Source organism: Musa acuminata, chromosome BXJ2-8, assembly GCF_036884655.1.
Source record: "Musa acuminata AAA Group cultivar baxijiao chromosome BXJ2-8, Cavendish_Baxijiao_AAA, whole genome shotgun sequence".
In the NCBI taxonomy this organism is placed as follows: domain Eukaryota; kingdom Viridiplantae; phylum Streptophyta; class Magnoliopsida; order Zingiberales; family Musaceae; genus Musa; species Musa acuminata.
Window position 1 is genome coordinate 49,917,175 of NC_088345.1, and position 17,559 is coordinate 49,934,733.

Sequence of the window (17,559 nt, forward strand, 5' to 3'; positions counted from 1 at the left end):
ATGGCCTGTGGGACTTAGAAATTATCATTTAATTATACTGTTCCTAAGCCGATCGATGTGTGTTTGGAATTCCATACGACTGTCCAACGTGCGGTGCACGTGCCTTCGGCTCGCCAATTGATCTCAGGGTCTCACTTATTGTCTCTCAATCGGTTGCGGGGCCCTTCTTCCTAGCCAATCACCAGACGGGTGGTCACCTGGGGATCGTCAAATTGGTGGCGACTTGGTAGCTTTCAAACCTCTCAGGTGCGGGAGGCTGGGACCCACCCCCAAGGTTTCCAAAATCTTCTATCGTCTACGTGTCTCCTCTCCTTTCCTCTATCTTATGTTACGTGTCCACACGGCATTGCAGGTTTGTAGTCAGTTTCAGCCACCACCTTGTGTTTACGTGTCCGCATCGCATTTGGAGTTTGTCGTCAGTCGTGTAGCCACTAAGTGGAACTCGTAATATGACCAATCGTTAAGTGCCACGAGATAAATTGAATGGTTGTTCGACCAGGGAGAGTAACGGTGGACGTTACAAAGGAAGCGCCGTCGGCTGGACGTTAGAGATCTTTTCTCTTTCGGACGACTTTGCCCTTGATTGATCAGACGGTCCTGATAGCATCTTCCGGTGATAAAGACCGCTCTCATTCGCCCACGCACCTTTCGTGATTCCCACACCTCGCGGAAGAATCCGGAGAGAGAAAAGGGGTTTTGAGGAGGCGATTCTGGCCATGGCGACGGAGCAGCCGGGGGAGACGCTCATCGAGAAGATAAAGGAGAAGATCCACGGCGGGGATTCCTCCTCCTCGGACTCCGATGACGAGAAGTCGAAGGCGTCGGAGGTGGCGGAGGCTGTCAAGTCCAAGATCTTCCGCCTCTTCGGCCGGGAGAAGCCCGTCCACCGGATCTTGGGTGGCGGAAAGCGTATCATCTCTTTCTGCCTTCCTTCCCCACCTCTTAACGCCTTTAAATTTTCTTTTCCCGTCTTTCCTTTGTGGTTTCTTTGTATCGGTTTGAACCGGGTCTTGGGTGGTTTGATCGATGAGTTGATACTACCCGAGATCATGGAGTTCTTAGAGGTTTGCGGGGCTCTAATGTGATCTGTCGGATCTCTCGCTATGTTGCCTACTCCGGCTGTGGTTTACTTAGGGTTTGCGTCTATTTTCTTGAAGAGGAAAAGAAATCGATGGTCAACTTTCGCCTTTAAAATTAAATGGTTATCAAGAACGGGCAACCCCAATCCGATCTTTTTGTCTTGGTACTGGTTTGAAGGAACATGAAGCCCTAACTAGGTTTCTTGATGTCACTGACGATTCAGGTCCGGGCTAGTAGCAAATGTTTTGATGGAACGTAGAGCCCTCATCTGTGTTTTTCATACCAGTGAAGGTCCAGATCGGGAACACTGGTTGATCGTTCTGGAAGATTTCATCAGATGAGTTCATCTGAATTCTTAAACTATTTATTTAGGAAGATTGTAGTTCCTTTTTCGTCTTGGGTAATTAGATATGCAACCTCCGTATAAAGTGGGTCTCATTAAGGGTTTATACGATACTGCTTAGTTTGTAATAATGGTTGAATGATCTATGTATCCAGGATCGTGCTGTTAATATGAATTAAAGAAACTCTGCTGATTGTTTTGCGCAGCTGCTGATGTTTTCCTGTGGAAGAACAAGAAAGCCTCGGCCATTGTACTTGGTGGAGCTACCGCCATCTGGGTCTTGTTTGAGCTGATGGAATACCATTTACTTACTCTGGTCTGCCACTGCCTCATATTGTCCCTTGCGATCCTTTTCCTCTGGTCCAATGCCACCACCTTCATTAACAAGTAAGATCGTCACTGCAAGATTTGTGTCCTCTGGTATGTCTTTGAATAGGATGCAACCGTCTGATTGCTTACCTTATGTTTTCTATGGCAGGTCTCCACCTCACATACCTGAGGTGATTATTCCTGAAGATTTGTCAGTGAACATTGCGCTTTCTCTCAGATACGAGATCAATAGGGGTTTTGCTGTTTTGAGGGAAATTGCAGCTGGACGTGATGTGAAGAAGTTCCTCGCCGTATGACACTTGACATTTTCTTTAAGGGGGTGTTTGGTCGCCTTCATGTGGACTGTCCCTAAATCAATTTTGCAGAAAATAACCGAATTGCAAGTGTTTGCTTGTTTGCATTGCATCATACGTACATTGGACTCTTACATGCCGCAACTGGACTTGCGATTTAAAATTTCACATGTCGCACTTGCAAGCTAGGTTGCAATTCAGAATTGGATTTTGATGCCTTCTCCATCTACATTGTGTCCCTCTCCTCCTTTATATTAGTCCACATTACCACCTCTGCCTCCTTCCTCTTGGAGTTGCCTGTTCTACCTTAGTTATAGTTGCAATTAGCAAATATACATGTGGGCATGCAAACAATTGCTCCTGCAACTGCTACTTGCTTTTGCCAAAAACTACTGCTATTTGTCTGTATTTCCATTTGCATGCAACCGAATGCTCCTAAATGAGATTTTGAAACTATGAATATCTTTGACTTGGTATTGATAATTGATATAGTGTTTCGGGTACAGGTTATTGTTGGATTGTGGGTTCTTTCGGTCATTGGGAACTGCTGCAACTTTTTGACCTTGTTTTATATAGGTAATGCGATCATCAAAATCCTTCTAGACTTGCCATTGGCTTTATATTGTGTCTAAAAAAATTTTATTTGATTTCTGTGTGAAGCATTTGTTACCCTGCATACCGTACCATTTCTATATGATAAGTATGAAGACCAAGTTGACTCGTTTGCGGAGAAGGCAACAGTGGAATTCAAGAAGCACTATGCAGTTATTCATGCCAAGTATTTAAGCAAGATTCCCAGAGGGCCACTGAAAGACAAAAAGGTCCAGTAGGCAAATAAGGTATTTTGTTGATCCTGAAAGTTATTTGAGTTCCGTGGTTTTACCATTTTATTTTTCGTTGAAAAACTCTCGTCTCCTTAGCCCTGAATTTGTCTGATCTGTGACAGTTTCTGGTGTGGTACATGGGAGCGATTCCGGGTTTTCTAAAGTGGGTCATACTTGTGTTGGGCATAATTTGACCAAGCATGATCATTGCATTGTATCTCATGTCTACTAATGATTTGATTCTGTGGAATCTATGTTATACATGTAATATTTGTAATGTGTGGGTTTGTTAGTATAAGGATTTTCATTGGTTTGTTAATCATGTTTTGCATGCCTTCTTGGAGGATTCTGTAACCAACCAGATGTCACAAGAATTGGTCCAAGCTTGAAGGTTGGTCAAACATTACTGTGCATGTCTTTGCAGTTCAAATATTTTCATTGTTAATTCCTTTTATGGACTGCGAATTTCCTGATCTACTTCTGACAGTTAGAATAATCTTCAATGAGAATTAGAATTTTTTTTCATGAACAATGGTTACTCTGTGTAATGAAAATATTTGTGCATCTTCTAGAAAAGCTAGATGCCATTTGACTAATATATTTACTTAGCAAGAACAAGAAAACATTTTATCAACAAATAAGTATGATAGTCTTGTTCTTCATTAATGACTTAAAAGTTATGATGCACTGATCATTAGATGATACTGGATTCTTAGTAGGGTTGCATTTTTTGTCACATTTGGAATCCTGATGAGAGGACTTTTGGCTAATTGCATGATCTGTTTGCCTTTTTGGAGTGATGATTTCAAATGTATAATCATTCTTCATATTGTTCAAAGATGAAGATTTATGTGATTGGTTCAATTTCTGTTGCGGTAACTTTAGATGGTCCTTTCTAGCAGCCTGAAGTGAATGTTACTGTTGTATTTGAATTTGCTTGTGTATTTGAGCAAGTTCTGCGTAAACATAGAAATTATAGTAACTTGATGATTTTCTGGTCTACTCCATGCTTGATTTCTATGGTATTTTAATCTCGCGCATAGTTCTTGTCCTCTTTAGCAAAATATTTATTGTCCATGCAAGTTTGATTTACTGTACCACATTGTTTGTTCAGTAAACAAATAAAGGTTTAGATAGTTTTAGGATGATAACCTGACTTTTATAGTCAAAAATATCATTTGAAGTTGTGAAGTTTCTATGAACATGGATGGGAGCCCCAAGAATTAAATTTTTACTGATTTCTGTTATTCAGTCTAAGAGTGTCCGTCCTTATGCCTTGTAATATCAAAAGTGCCTAGAAAAATGTGTTGCATATGAATAGAAAGTGCTATATCTGTTCTGCAACTTTGTGAAGACGGAAAACAAATTTGACAAGCTCGTCGTAACTCTACGGGGGAACATTAGAAGAAAAGACTTTTGGTTCGTTGAGAACGAAAACCTTTCACTGAGAGAACCATTTGTATATTCGACCGGGAAGACAACAAACATTAAAAGACAAGCCTTTTGGTTGGCTAGTTTTCCTTTCATTACCAAAATAATTTACATATTTCATCTCTTTATATTGAGATATATATATTTGTAGTCTGCTAAGTAACCGATCAGAATTCTCTGGAAAATAATAAAAATAAAAATAAAATCCCAACCAACACTTGTAGCAAAAATACTTTTAAAATTTTCATAATACATATTTGTCCCTTTTCTGCACTTTACCCTGTTAGGTTAAGTAGACCAGGCAATAAGTTATGAGTTTACCGTTGTGCTAACATGGGCAAACAAGTATTCTTATTGTATTGAACAAGCAACGGAACAATAAGTTGAAAGAAACAATCCTGTTAGTTAGTTTCGGGCGCAAGTAGAAACAGTGACTTCGGTGCAGTGCCTCTCTTGCTATTGACAAGGTGCTTCAAGCCTTGGGACCCCAGTGGGCTTCTGTCGATGTGGAATCGAATGACCATTGATACGTAAAAAATACCCTTCTAAATAGAGCCCACGGAAAGACAAAACCACTCACCAGAGGGAGTAATGCAAGAGAAAAAAAATCTCTATCAGAAAAACATATGCACAACAAAAGATAAAAAAATAATCCTACCAAAAGCCGCTTCTTCCAAATTTAAGCAATAAAATTTATAAAGAAAAGGCATTATAACAGTTTTGTAACTTAATTCTTTGAAGGAAAAAAAAAAAGAAAAAAAAAAGATCCACTGTTATCGTTCATTTCTTCCCTCCTTTTATTTCCTTCACCTTATTCATTGAATAGAACATGCACACCATCCATCCATCTTGATGATTGCATTGTTTTCCCCCTCCCACAGCTCCCACAAGAATAGAACACAAAAAAAAGTAACAAAGCAAATAAATAAAATCATCTTCCTTCTCTATTATTTCTATAATTAATGTTTTATAAAATAGACAAGGATCCATATGCCAAACAGATATTCAGAAAACGAGCACACTCATGTAGAGAGGGGAATAAAAAAATTCCGAAGATGTGGAATCAGGGCAATTTGTGATGGAGAAAGCATGCATAATCAATCAAGCAGGTCAATTTATAGCCGATGATAATATAAAGAGTGGTGCACGGAATGAATCAAAGTCTCCCTGGGCCCATTGAGCTAGGCCACTTATGGGTCAGAGCCTGGTTTGAGTCTTTTGGGCGGGGTAACTACTAAATATGAGTTCAGAATATGTTCGCTGAGCTTGACTCAAATCAACCCAGAGCAGAAATAAAGTCACCCCTAATTCCAAGGTTATCTCAATCAGGCCTTGCTCAACTATAGGTCCTTCCTTGTCCACGATCATTGTCCATCAAGTAGCACCTTAAGCATTCATTTCCTACCCTTTCCCTGAGTTCATTTCCTTGTCGATAGCTCCTTGATCAAACATGACCATGAGTGGGACAATTCCATGGAGGATGAGTCATTGCCATAGCTGGCGATGGTCACAGAGGGTCACAAACTTCTCAAGATGTCTAAAAGAGCATCCGATAAAGAGCCTAGGAAGCAAGGCGGGTGCCCATGTGGTGATGTCGCAGACAACTTGAAGCTTTCTCTTCTTTTTTTTTCTTTTTTGTCCCCTCCTCTTTATGATGATTGATTACTGGCTCTTCTTCTTTCCTTTTTCACTTATTTTGCAAAAGAAAAAGGAATAACAATGGAGAAACCTAGACGAAAAGTGGATGAAACCATTGTCTCATACACATACCCTCCTCCTATACCAGATGCATAATACCTTAAGAGTCTACTATTATTTGCCCTCAGAGAAGTATTCCATTAGTATTAACAGAATCACACCTTGTCCTGTGTGTACATGGCATGTGAGGGCACAGAAAACCATAAACGCTCTTCTCAAGAGCCAACACACCTTATTCTTAAGCCAAGCCTGTGAATCAAGGTGAGATAAGAGAGTTTGAGGAATTTTTATATATTTGGAACAGTGGATCTAACTATGACATGCAAGAACTAAGCTAGGAAGTTGAATGACTAGCAATTTTACCTAAAGAGGATAATGTTAGTATAAACAAAAGAAAAAAATGCCATCCATCAATTATGTCGGACTCCAACACACAAATTATAAGCCAAAAAGACAAACTTGTCATAGTATTTAAGCCATGAGAGGTTCTTCTGTAAGGAAGAAGATCACGGCACCCTTGTCCAACATAAAGCAGCTCTAGTTATACACTACTGAAATAACTGATGCATTGGTCTCAACGAAATCCAGATCTTGACATCACTTACCAAAATGTCATTTTGGTGTCAATCATCCAAACATGTTTTCTTTGATTCCTGGTCACACCGAAACCAGTTTAATGATGCACATGTTTCATTCATTTCGAAAAAGATAATATACCACAAGTTTCATACCCCATTTTTAGGTGGTTTAGCCCATCTTTAGCAAATACGGTTTCACTTTTTGTCCTCCATTAAGAAAAATATGCAAGATAAATTTCTCTCATCCAGTGCATGCTTGGCATTCTCACAATGGATCAGTGTTGCATCCTACATTTTCAGCTTTCTTAAAGGTTCTTCAGGTCATAACTTCCATTTTTTTTTCCAGTCAACATTGGCTTTCAATCAGTGGAATTCTCAATCATTTTTTGTTCAAACAAAGAATCTAAATCACTAATCATTCACCTTTTCGTTGAAGTTTTAAATTTTCATAATTGGCATTCTTGAAGTCACTTAATCGTACCTTCTAATTTGACATATTTTGAAGATGCACCTTAACAGACAGATCATAATAAGACAAAAGACTACAATAAGAAGCCAATGATGTTTCAATCATCTGCCTGTAGAAGATTCTAATTGGTGAAGCATAGCTAATGTCATTGTTTCCAGCATTATTCAAACAATGTCCTTTGAACCGGTTTTGTCCCACGTTTCGGCTCACAACTACCTAGCCCATAGCCTACTAACATGACAATATAAGCTTAGCTAAAACACAGACAAATTATTTCTCCTTACAACAAATTATATCCTCTCAAATAGAAGTATCTCCAGACAACTCCCAACCCTAAAACTTTAAGAAGTGATTCACTAGTCCTAATCCTGAAAAAGAGGAAGGTGCTTGCCTCATGCACTTGCTCAGCCTCAGATTGTCCTGTAATCAAACCCAGCCTGCAGCCTACTCATACAAAAATCCATACCTGACCACAATATAGGCCAACTTAACGGAAGAACACAACTAATAACAGAGCAGAAGAGAGAGATGCATACACTTGTTTCTTACAAAATTTTGTATTTTCACAAAATATTGCTTCAGCCAACAACTTAGGTATCAATTCTCGGTACTACCGCGTTTAGGTATGTAAACCATTTAGGAATCTGACATTTACCCAACAATGTGGGTGGTCTCTCTTTCCATGCACCACCATACTATCAATAACACATTTTGACACTTAAGACATCAAGCAACAACCTCAGAATTTAAAATAGAAGATGCAACTCAGATTACAGCAAAACCACACTCTACTGTTAAACTCCACTGTAACATGGAAGAGTGACACCAGAAATTTAGCATTCATGCATGTTGTTAGGAACAAAATCAATCATGACTCTGATCTTCTCAATCTAATTCTTCCTCGGACCACATTAAAAATCCTAGTCTACCTTAGCCAAGACCAATTGTCTGCAATATAATAACTAGTACAATCTTAGCATCAACCTAGTTGCACCGCATAAATCTCCCCCTCAAAACCCCTCCTGAATACAGTATATATGAATGACGAAGTGTGAACGTTGATCTGGGTAATTATCTACACACTGTATTTAATTTTAAGGCATTGGGAAAACATGAAATAAATATGGTGGATGGTGCAAATATTAGCCTAATTTTAAGATCCTTAGGTTCTTCTCAGTAAGTGTTCAGCACCAGCTTAAAATCTTAGATCTATAGTTCTTGAACCCCAACTAGTAATAGATTTCCCCGGCTCTCAAGATCATGACGTAACATATACTTAGGCCCTTATTCTTTTCACCAGATTGGACACAAGATTCAAAGAAACAAACAACGTTATACAGATTCACAAACTGGGAGAATAGTTCCAACCATTGACTTTCGGAGGCTCAAATTTGTTAACAATAGATATGTAGTTGCATCTTAACTAAATGATCAATTTACCCAACCAGAAAAGCCAAGTCGTAACAGAGAAAAGACTCAAGGTGGTCCATCGTTCACAAGATCCTTAGGTTCTTCTGTCAAATGTTCAGCACCGGCCTAAACTCCTGGATCTATAGTTCTTGAATCGCATTCAACGATAGATTTCCGCATTTCTCAAGATCATGACATAGCATATGGTTAGACCCATATTCCTTGATCAGATTGGCACAGAAGAATCAAGAAACTACACGAATCGATTAAAAAAAAAAAGCGTCGTACAGATTTATAAACTGGGAATACATCGTCATGGCAGAAGAGAATAAACTCCAAGAAATAACAAGAATCAAGAATATGACCACATAGCATGGAAGATTGGGCGTACCTCGTCCAGGTGTCCGGATCGACCCATTGGCGACGGGGAGCCGCATGGTGGGGGGAGAAACCCGAGACATCTGCCTGCGAGAGAACCGACATCCCCCGCCCCCCCTTGCGCGGCATGACCAGTGGATCCGCGGTGGCGATCGTACCCGGTTTCACCCGCTCCTTCTTGGATCCAAGGACGTCCGCAGAACTGCGATCGAGGGAACTCGAAAGAGGGTTTCGATCGAACAAACTTGGGTGGATCGGAAAGCAACGAGGAGGGAAAAGGGAAAAGGGTTTTGTTACCGCGTAGAAACGGGAATCGATTCGTGTCTCTATGGGGATTCGAATGCAGTTTCTCGGCCCATATTTAAGAAATAGTCAAGTAGTCTAGTTAAGGCCCATTATAAGCCCATATATGCATAATTCGTCGGTTAGTTCAAGCCCAAATCCATTTATGGCTCATTATAAGCCCATATATGCAGAATGGGTTGGCTCATTAAAGCCCGTAGACGGAGGACGCGTGCCGTAAACTACTTAAACCCCAAAACCCACCCACCCCCGCGGACCCTAACCATGGAGTTCTCCGACGAGTGGCGGTCCCTATGGCCGGTCTCCTCCGTCTTCGCTGCCCCCATCCTCCGCCCCTCGGCCGCCGCCGCCGCTGATCCCGTCGGTCCGCTCCTCTTTTCCCCCTCTCCGCTCCCCCCTCTCCCTCTTCTCTCCTCCCCTTCTCTCGCCCTCGACATCCCCGCCCCGCTCCCTGCCTCCTCCTTCGTCGAAGGCCTGCGCTCCTTCTTCCACTGCCCCGCCAACGAAGCCTTCCTCCCCTCTGCCGCCGTCGACGCCCTGGCCATCGAAGCCGCGGTCTCCGTCCCTGGCCCGTCCGCCTCCGCCTCCGCCTCCGACCCCCTCCCCTGCAACAACCTCGCCGCCCTCCGCTGCCGCAACGGCTCTTCCATGGTCCTTTTCTTTCCCACTGGCTCAAACGCCAACTTGATCGGGTACGTCGGTCTCTCCTTCCGTGGGTTGGCGCCGCCGGAGCTAGGTCTCGATCGGGACGGTCACGTATTCAAGCTGAGGGAAGGGTATAAACACCCATTTCATCGGATAGTGATGATGTCGGCGGTGGCCGCGACCCAGTCATCCTGGGCGCCGGAGGTGGCTTCGGCGTCCCCAGGCAATCCCCTCATCGAGGGGTTCTTGATCGCCACCACTTTGTATTCCGTGAATTGGTTTGGCATTGAGACCAGGGTTACAGGTACGGGTCAGGAGAGGCCGTTCTTGGTTCCGATGGCGAAGCAGGGGTTTGAAAGCGCTGTGGTGCACGCTTGCTGGAGTCCACATTTTGTCGAGGAGAGTGCCGCTTTGCTGGAAAGCGGTGACCTTTGCTGGTTTAATCTGCAGACCAAGCGCGGGGGCACCATGAGGGTTGCTTTGCCTGGTGAGGTCAATCCCGGAGAATGGTTGAGCTGCGAGTTTGGCGGGCAGCCATGGACTGTGATTGTTGCCTGTTCTAAAGCTGTTGTCTTGGTTGATCTGAGATCCACAAAAGGCACTGAACACAAGGTTTTGGCTCACATCAAGATGTCAAGTTCTCTATATGTTTCTCCTTTGATAGAAATGAACGATCGGTTCATTGCTTTTGGTAAGGCGAGCTACAATGATTTCCACATTGCATTGGTGACAGAACATCGATTGCTTCTGTTCGATGTGAGGAAACCGTTGGCTCCTCTATTGACATGGAACCACAGAATGGATTCCCCACATTTTATTTCCATGCTTAGATTGTCGGAGTTGAGGCCATCAAATGAGTTCAAATGGGCCTCGGAATCTGGTTATGTCATCTTGATTGGTTCCTTTTGGAATAATGAGTTCACTTTGTTTTGCTATGGGCCTCGAAAGGCTGGATGCTTAGGAAATTCTTCACTTTTTGCCTGGGAGCTTCCTTCGAGTCTGCCTTTGTCTGATAACGGATGTGAATCTGGTGACAGCTTTGTGAGAGAGATTTTTTCAGCAGAGAACCCTGCATATGGTTCGGTGTGGCGACAAAGGGAAAAGAAGGTTGCGGGTCTGTGCATTGTCCCAAATGATATCTTCCCTGTTGATTCAGAGTCGGGTGGTGGATTTTCCCTAATTAGACTTACCTTGTCTGGAAAGTTGGAAATGCAGAGATACCATGCATCATCAAAATTATATTGTCAGGAGACTAACTTTACAGAAGCAGACCAATTAAAGGAGGTCGATGATTCAGTTATCAATTCTGAGGGACGTGAATGTAGACTGTCCAGCAGATGTGAATTTTATAGGCTGTGGTATCTTTCTGAATATATGAATGGCAATCTTTCCAATGCTTTGGCCATGCGTGGCCCCCAAGCTAATTACAAAGAAACTTGCCAAATTTCTTTGGGTCATGATATGAATGAACTTATTAGCCACATCCTGAAGTCTTCGAATCTCTCTCTGTCAGCTTTTGCGAATGAAGTTAGCATCCCGACCAGCATCTTTGAAGTCGCATGCAGGAGGACACTAAATTGTCTTCGATCGGATATTTTGCCATTGGCTTTTTCAAAATACTCAGATCTGTTCCGACTTGATTGGGCCTCCACTTTTGAATTCTTAGAAATCCCTTGGTCATTGTCTCAGAAAAGATCATTACCTTTCTTTGCTGGGAAACCTTCAAGAAGAAGCGAGAAATGGTCGAGCAAAACATTGTTTGGAGATGCTCTTGTTGGTCCAGTACTTCCTGTTCCTGTTCTTCTTGCATTGCAACAGAATGATAAAAAGGATGGGTCTTTCACCTTCAAAGACAATCCAGATGATGACTTACTGGATTATCAGTGCAGAACTGTTCTCAAAGATGTTTTACCAGAAATTTCTATCACAGACACTAGAAACTGCAATGGATGGGGTGCCACAGATGAGCTGCAAGCTGAGAAATCTTACTTTCTTTATGAACCTACACAAGCCCATACTAGTTCTGCAAGCGAACGAACCAACATTGATGCTGCTTCCAAGGTAAAACAAGAACCAATAGGGATGCAACAAATGATGCAAGCCTGCTCTGCGTCTTATAAAGATGAAACTTTTACTACATTTATTTGTGGAGCTGCAGACAAAGCATCCAAGCCAGATTCTAAAACTGACCAATTTGTGGATGAATTGTTTGATATAAGCCCAGTCAGGCTGGATTTTGATATAACCCAAGTGGCACTTCAGCCAGCAGAGCAGAAAATTTTCAAGTGTTTGAAGAAACAGTTCTCCAAATGGCAGGAAAATTATAAGCCATATCGAGATTTCTGTGCTTCCTCTAAAATATAAAATGAGCTTCATGGTATCTTCATGCAGTTTAGTTTGATTGGTGGATCTAACGTGTATTAGATTTTGTCACTGTACATTATAGAAGTGGCTTCAAAAATTTAATTTGCTGAAGAGTGGTGCTTGACTTAGCAGGTAAAGAATCCATTTCCTGTCCATTTATGTAGAATCGAACTTCTATGATTTCCTCGTACTAAAGCTTGAACAATTTTTTTTTGCTTAACTAATCTTGAATGGCATTTGGTTTAGGGAAAGATTATTGTCAACCTTACTGTACCTTCACTTAAAGTTTCCATCTATGCAGCAATCATATGATTCACCATCAAGCATCTTCATGTTTCTCTTAGGAAGTAAACTAGGTGTACATCATTTATTGCTTTGTCCCTTCTCTTAGGAAGTAAACTAGTTCTTTTAAGTTTACAGTGCCCTGCAACAAGTTCTTCCCATATTTCCTGGATAACCCCTTGCTAATGCCTCCTTATGTAGAGATTTCGGTGGCAAGTGTGTAGAATTTGACATGACAATTCCCTAATGTAGAGATTTCGAATGTCAAAGCCTTTCATGTTCTGCAGCATATCAGGCATCATGAAGAGCAAAACCTGTAATCAGACCACTTGTGGGACCTTATCATAGATTATGTTTATTATGGTCATGTGTTATTACTGATGTTTAACAAGTTCTTTTCTTTGCATTTTCATTTTCCTTGTTGGCTTTTGGAATATGCTTATGTGAACCTACTGGTTGAATGTTTCCAGATGCTTGTAATTGCTGTTGCAACAATGGCCCAGCATTTGCACTCTGAGGACTCTATTCAATCCCCTGGTGTGTTATGCTGCACAAGCAACTCTGGGTTTTTGGTCACTCACCAGATGCTGTGAACTCTGCAGCCCTCTTTGCAAGGAAGATGAATCAATCTGTCTACAGATACGCACCCCTCTGCTAATCCATCAATCTAACATTTCTTGTACGATCTTAAACCGAAAATGAGACATGATCCATTAATTTTTTATTCTTTAAGGTTCCCCCTTCCATCATATTTTGTATGGAGTATCAAACAGGTAACAATCTTGTAGCTAATTATTCTTCCATGTAATTTGATTATTGCTAGATGGGAAACCATTTGTAAGCTTTGTATATTACGTGAGTTCTGATGCAATTTGTTGGTTCCTGAATTTGAAAATTGGGCCATTGCTCAAAACCTTCAACTTCTCGGTGAAGTCATCAAGTTTGGAGTTGCATGGATTTGCTCTTGCACAAAATCTGTAATTAAAATCTTACCTGAGAGGTTGGGTTTTTTGCAAGTTTGTTTTTGAACAATTACTCCACATGTCAATTGTATCTTTTTATTTAGATTTGCTTGAGGTAAGATTATCTTCAAAAGAACGTTGATTTTTTGTAGAGTCATGAAATAAATGTCAGGCAAATCTGTCTCTGCTCAATAAACTCATTTATCATGTCATCATCAGATCAAAATCTACAAACATGTATTAAAAAATATATATCAAGTATATGAATAATGATTCAGCTGTTTGGGTTTTAAAGGTCTCATCGCAGGATGGATAAACCTCTCTAACTTCAATCTATCGTCATCGTATCTTTAGGCTGATAAGGTTTACGTGAAAACCAACCCTTTCGGCTTCGAGGCGGCGGCGCGGTCCAAAATCCGACATCTCTACATCGAGCATTTGTGTGTTCTTCACTGTTGGTTCCAAGTCCGACCACAGCGAGGCAGCTCCCGACCGGCAGCGCGTAACGAGGCTCTTCTGGTCCACACGACAGCAGCAAGCCACTCGTTCTCAAAGTGGAAGGTAGATTACCTGATGGAAATTTGTGCGACGCGCGTTGGCGAAGATAAGGAGGAGCCAACGACGACGGAGCAACAGGAGGAAGCAGAGTGGAGCATGGAAACAGCACATCCCTTCCGCCATCACCTCCCATGTGACCCACTTGCCGCTGCACTCGTTCTTCCAGCCTCTGGTTTTTGGAGGGGTTGACGCAGATGCTGCAAAGGGATGTTCCCATAGTTTTCCGAGGACAAGCAGCTGGTCCTCGGACTCCCACCCTGCATGATGGAGTCCGTGACAGTGAATGCGCTGAGCCTTGACGACACGCAAATCATTCATGCCATCTGACCCACCCATGGCACTCTGTGAGTCGTTCTTTTCTCCTCCTTTTCCTAGCTTTTGGTCTATTGTATCAAATCATGCTGCTTCTGGCCTCACATTTACAAGGACCACTTTATTGTCTCGAGTAGAACACATACTGCGTATCAGACGCAAGTTCATCCACCCCATTAATATCAGGGTGATGACCCCATCCCCACACTGTTCGAAGAAGAGAAATCTAGAGATAGAACTCAAGGAAGAACCACTCAGGTGTATCATATATATGGTACGATTCCTTAGTAGAAGAAAAAGAAATGAGAGCTAATCCTATTGGCTCCAAGAGATGATACTGATCTGACTCATGGAAATTTTGGGGTTTATTCCCCATCACTTTCATGTCTTTACTTCGATAACTCGAACGGATATTCTACAGGACATAGCTCGCTTTCGCATATAGAATGGATGAAAGCTTCTCAGTTTTGTCCCCCAGACATGTGAGCTTACTTGCACACCTAGCTTTGGTTGCCCGTCACTTTCCTGCTCGTTTGGTAGCTGTAAAGCCACCTGGGGCTGACAGAATTGATGTCCTACCGTATGATTTCTTTACGGCCAATGATCTTTTCTTTGGAGCATATAAAGCCGATGACGTGTGTAATGCTGATCTTGTTCTTTACATCCGAAGAAGAAGAAGAAGAAGAAGGGAAAACGGCTGTTGTCTATAACTTTCTTTTCTCAGGTCGGTGAGGATGTTGTGAGCTTGAGGAACATTCCAAATTCTTGGGACCATAGACAATGCATCTGCACGCTTCAGTCTGATGCCCGAATGATCAAGTAGTGATTAACATGAATTCTGTGTTTGGCAAACCTTTACTACTTGATCCTATTTTAAGCTACAATATTAATAACAATAGGTCCTGCTTCTTGTTGAGATCCACATTGCTTCTTGTTGTTGTGCCTTATGCTTCATGTTAGATTCTGCAGACCGCGGTTTGTGTCCTGGAAGTCGTGTAAAAGGAGTGCTTTTGATCACTGTTGAACCTCCGGGTTTTTTCTGATGGAATTAGTCTTCCTGCAGGAGTGAGGTGGAGAGGTTGCTGAGTCTTGCATCAGATATGCCATTCATCTCCATCAGTAGATGATCATCATCTGACAAACGACAGGAAGCACAAAAATCACAGGAACAAGATGCCCTCCTCGGCTGTTCTTCTCTTCCCATCCTTCACCAACATATAGAGAGTCTGGTAATATACAGAAGCGTTGCACAGACAACTATACTCACTAAACCTTCTTCACCGTGACAAGTTGAAAGAATTCTTGCAATGGAGGACGGCGTCGTGTATAGCTGTTTCAGTGCCCGCATCAACCGTCGTCTTGCCGCGATACGACTCACAGCTCGAGAACGCATCACTGTGCCTCGAAGATGATCCGATCGACTCCATGCAACTTGCTGCCGAGCTCAACCTGGAGCGCCTTGTCTTCCTGATCGATACCAATCCCTTGACCTTCCGACAGAAAGGCAGCAGGAAGGGTAAGTACTTCCCGAGGAACCTCTTGGAAGACCCTGCAGAGGCACCAAAGAGAGGTAAATTCCGCTTGGTGCTCGTCGAGAACTCGCTCTTCGATGAGCCGGAGCTCGAAGAAGCAGGAAGGCTTTGCAGTGGCCCGCAGAGTGGCGAAGAAGTGGACGACATAGGCCGTCTCGGTGCTGCACAGTCGTAGCATGACCGGAACCGGTTGCTTCGGGAGAGCAACGTTTTGGATGAGTCCACCGAGAGTGATCTCAGTAGAACCGGGTCCACAGGAGACTCGGAGATGGCTGCGGCCGTGGGTGGGTGGACGAGGTGGAGCGGCAGAAGTAGGCCGTCGGAGATGATCTGATCTGCATGAACCAGCGCAGAAGACTGAGGTGTAGGGAGATGGAAGTCGAAATCGAGGGAGTCGGTCTTCCAACGCCTGGAGAACACTTTGGGATCCACTTCGATGAAGGAGCTGCCGTCCTCCTGGGCGGAGTCGAGGGGGGACTTGACGACGTTCATCAACCAGCTATAAGAGAAGCTGTCATTGGTGGAGTGCTGTGGGATCTCCATGGAATCTCTATAGCTCCAAGGCTTTTAGCTTCAGGGTTGGAGATGACATGCGAGTGGGGGAAGACATGAAGAAATAGCATGGTCTGATGAATACCTACAAAGTGCCTCCATCAACTAGATCGGGAATCTCCTGATGACATCAAGAATTCTTCGGATAATTCAGATGGTTAAAAATCCATTGGGGATGAGTTTGACATATCACTGATTCAACCCAAAAACTTCAAACTTGTTGATTTTATCAATGCAAAACTATTCTTTTGGTCATCTTTTCTGATCTCTCTATATTGTCAAGAAGGAGAGGATGCATCGAATTGAATGGTTGTTAAAGACGATGACATCAAATAATGTCTGAAAAGATCCAAATCATCATTCATTAAAGCAAACATCAACAAGAGATTATTTATGACATGCAAATTGCTTAGCTATTAATCTTTGGGAGCAGCCACTCGAAGCAGTTCATGGGAAAAATCCAATGGATCTTTATAATTCTTTAAGCTTTTCTTTCTTTGGTAGAAGATTCATATAATAGTTGCCTTGATATGCATATCTGGATTCAACCAAGCAGACAAAGAAGAGAATTCTGAATGTATCATCACATGATTCTTCGATGTGTATATGCTTAAACTAAGCAGCCTGGCTGACTGTTTTGGCACTGTACTCGATGCTAATGCCTTAACCACTGGATAAAAAGGCTCGCTAAGCAAACAGATGCATTTACGTGTAATCTGTGCTGACCGCAAAGTACAAGTGGATCATTTTTGCAGGTGATCGATAAAAGAACAGCGTTCCCAATATCATATTTGGAGGTGGTAGGTTGGATCATTAGACAAGTGGATCATCCGCTGCAATGCTTTGCAGATCTGAACTACAATCGAATTCGATCATAAAACATCCATCCATCCATCCATCAACGATGATGCATGCCATCGAATTCATGGTCTAAATTCACGACTGTTCCAGCTCTGCAATGCCCGAGAAAAAGGAGGGACGTCCAAATCCAATCTTGACTTGTAATCCAGCCCGGCCTGCGAAGGACTTATAGACGGTCCATTTGTCACATGGATCTCTCACGGGCCTACCACATATGTGACGCGTGTCATTGGGCATGATGATGTGTCGTTTGAATCGGGTGGGCTCTGTTTTGAGTCTTGCACTCCCCTCTCAGTTCGGAGTAGACAAGTCTCTGCAATGCCAAGCTGGCTCTCGTGCTCCTTCCACTTGGAT

General features: G+C 42.5%; 3 protein-coding genes and 1 long non-coding RNA gene across 5 annotated transcripts; 2 read left to right on the top strand and 2 right to left on the bottom strand.

The window, feature by feature from the left end:
* Window positions 1–636: 636 nt before the first annotated feature.
* Window positions 637–3,324, top strand: LOC103996078 (reticulon-like protein B2). Of its 2 annotated transcripts, none has more exons than XM_009416894.3 (6): window positions 637–909; window positions 1,630–1,810; window positions 1,902–2,043; window positions 2,553–2,622; window positions 2,707–2,885; window positions 2,993–3,324. In XM_009416894.3, exons 1-5 carry the CDS (start codon window positions 717–719, stop codon window positions 2,874–2,876), a joined length of 756 nt encoding a protein of 251 aa, XP_009415169.1. In that variant the 5' UTR covers window positions 637–716; the 3' UTR covers window positions 2,877–2,885; window positions 2,993–3,324. The 2 variants fall into 2 exon arrangements, with proteins under 2 accessions (XP_009415169.1, XP_018685868.1); XM_018830323.2 differs by having other exon boundaries at window positions 642–909; window positions 2,967–3,324.
* Window positions 3,325–4,519: 1,195 nt separating this feature from the next.
* LOC135620019 (uncharacterized) lies at window positions 4,520–9,268 on the bottom strand. The gene is made up of 2 exons (XR_010489594.1): window positions 8,848–9,268; window positions 4,520–4,846 (listed from the first exon to the last, which is right to left on the bottom strand). It is a non-coding gene; the product is annotated as an uncharacterized LOC135620019 (long non-coding RNA).
* Window positions 9,269–9,394: 126 nt separating this feature from the next.
* On the top strand, window positions 9,395–13,323 carry LOC103996479 (uncharacterized). Its single transcript, XM_009417401.3, has 2 exons — window positions 9,395–12,278; window positions 12,899–13,323. The coding sequence occupies exon 1, from the start codon at window positions 9,402–9,404 to the stop codon at window positions 12,144–12,146; it is 2,745 nt and encodes a 914-aa protein (XP_009415676.2). The 5' UTR covers window positions 9,395–9,401; the 3' UTR covers window positions 12,147–12,278; window positions 12,899–13,323.
* Window positions 13,324–13,575: 252 nt separating this feature from the next.
* Window positions 13,576–16,556, bottom strand: LOC135620021 (probable membrane-associated kinase regulator 6). The gene has a single exon (XM_065122598.1). It carries the CDS (start codon window positions 16,333–16,335, stop codon window positions 15,538–15,540), a length of 798 nt encoding a protein of 265 aa, XP_064978670.1. The 5' UTR covers window positions 16,336–16,556; the 3' UTR covers window positions 13,576–15,537.
* Between the last annotated feature and the right edge of the window lie 1,003 nt (window positions 16,557–17,559).

What these genes read in the sequence shown, in the direction of transcription:
- LOC103996078 (XM_009416894.3), top strand. Translation starts at nt 717, where the DNA reads ATGGCGACGGAGCAGCCGGGGGAGACGCTCATCGAGAAGATAAAGGAG. An exon ending in GATCTTGGGTGGCGGAAAGC is followed by an intron (nt 910 to 1,629) that starts GTATCATCTCTT and finishes TGTTTTGCGCAG; the next exon opens with CTGCTGATGTTTTCCTGTGG. An exon ending in TTTGACCTTGTTTTATATAG is followed by an intron (nt 2,623 to 2,706) that starts GTAATGCGATCA and finishes TTCTGTGTGAAG; the next exon opens with CATTTGTTACCCTGCATACC.
- LOC103996479 (XM_009417401.3), top strand. Translation starts at nt 9,402, where the DNA reads ATGGAGTTCTCCGACGAGTGGCGGTCCCTATGGCCGGTCTCCTCCGTC.
- LOC135620021 (XM_065122598.1), bottom strand. Translation starts at nt 16,335, where the DNA reads ATGGAGATCCCACAGCACTCCACCAATGACAGCTTCTCTTATAGCTGG.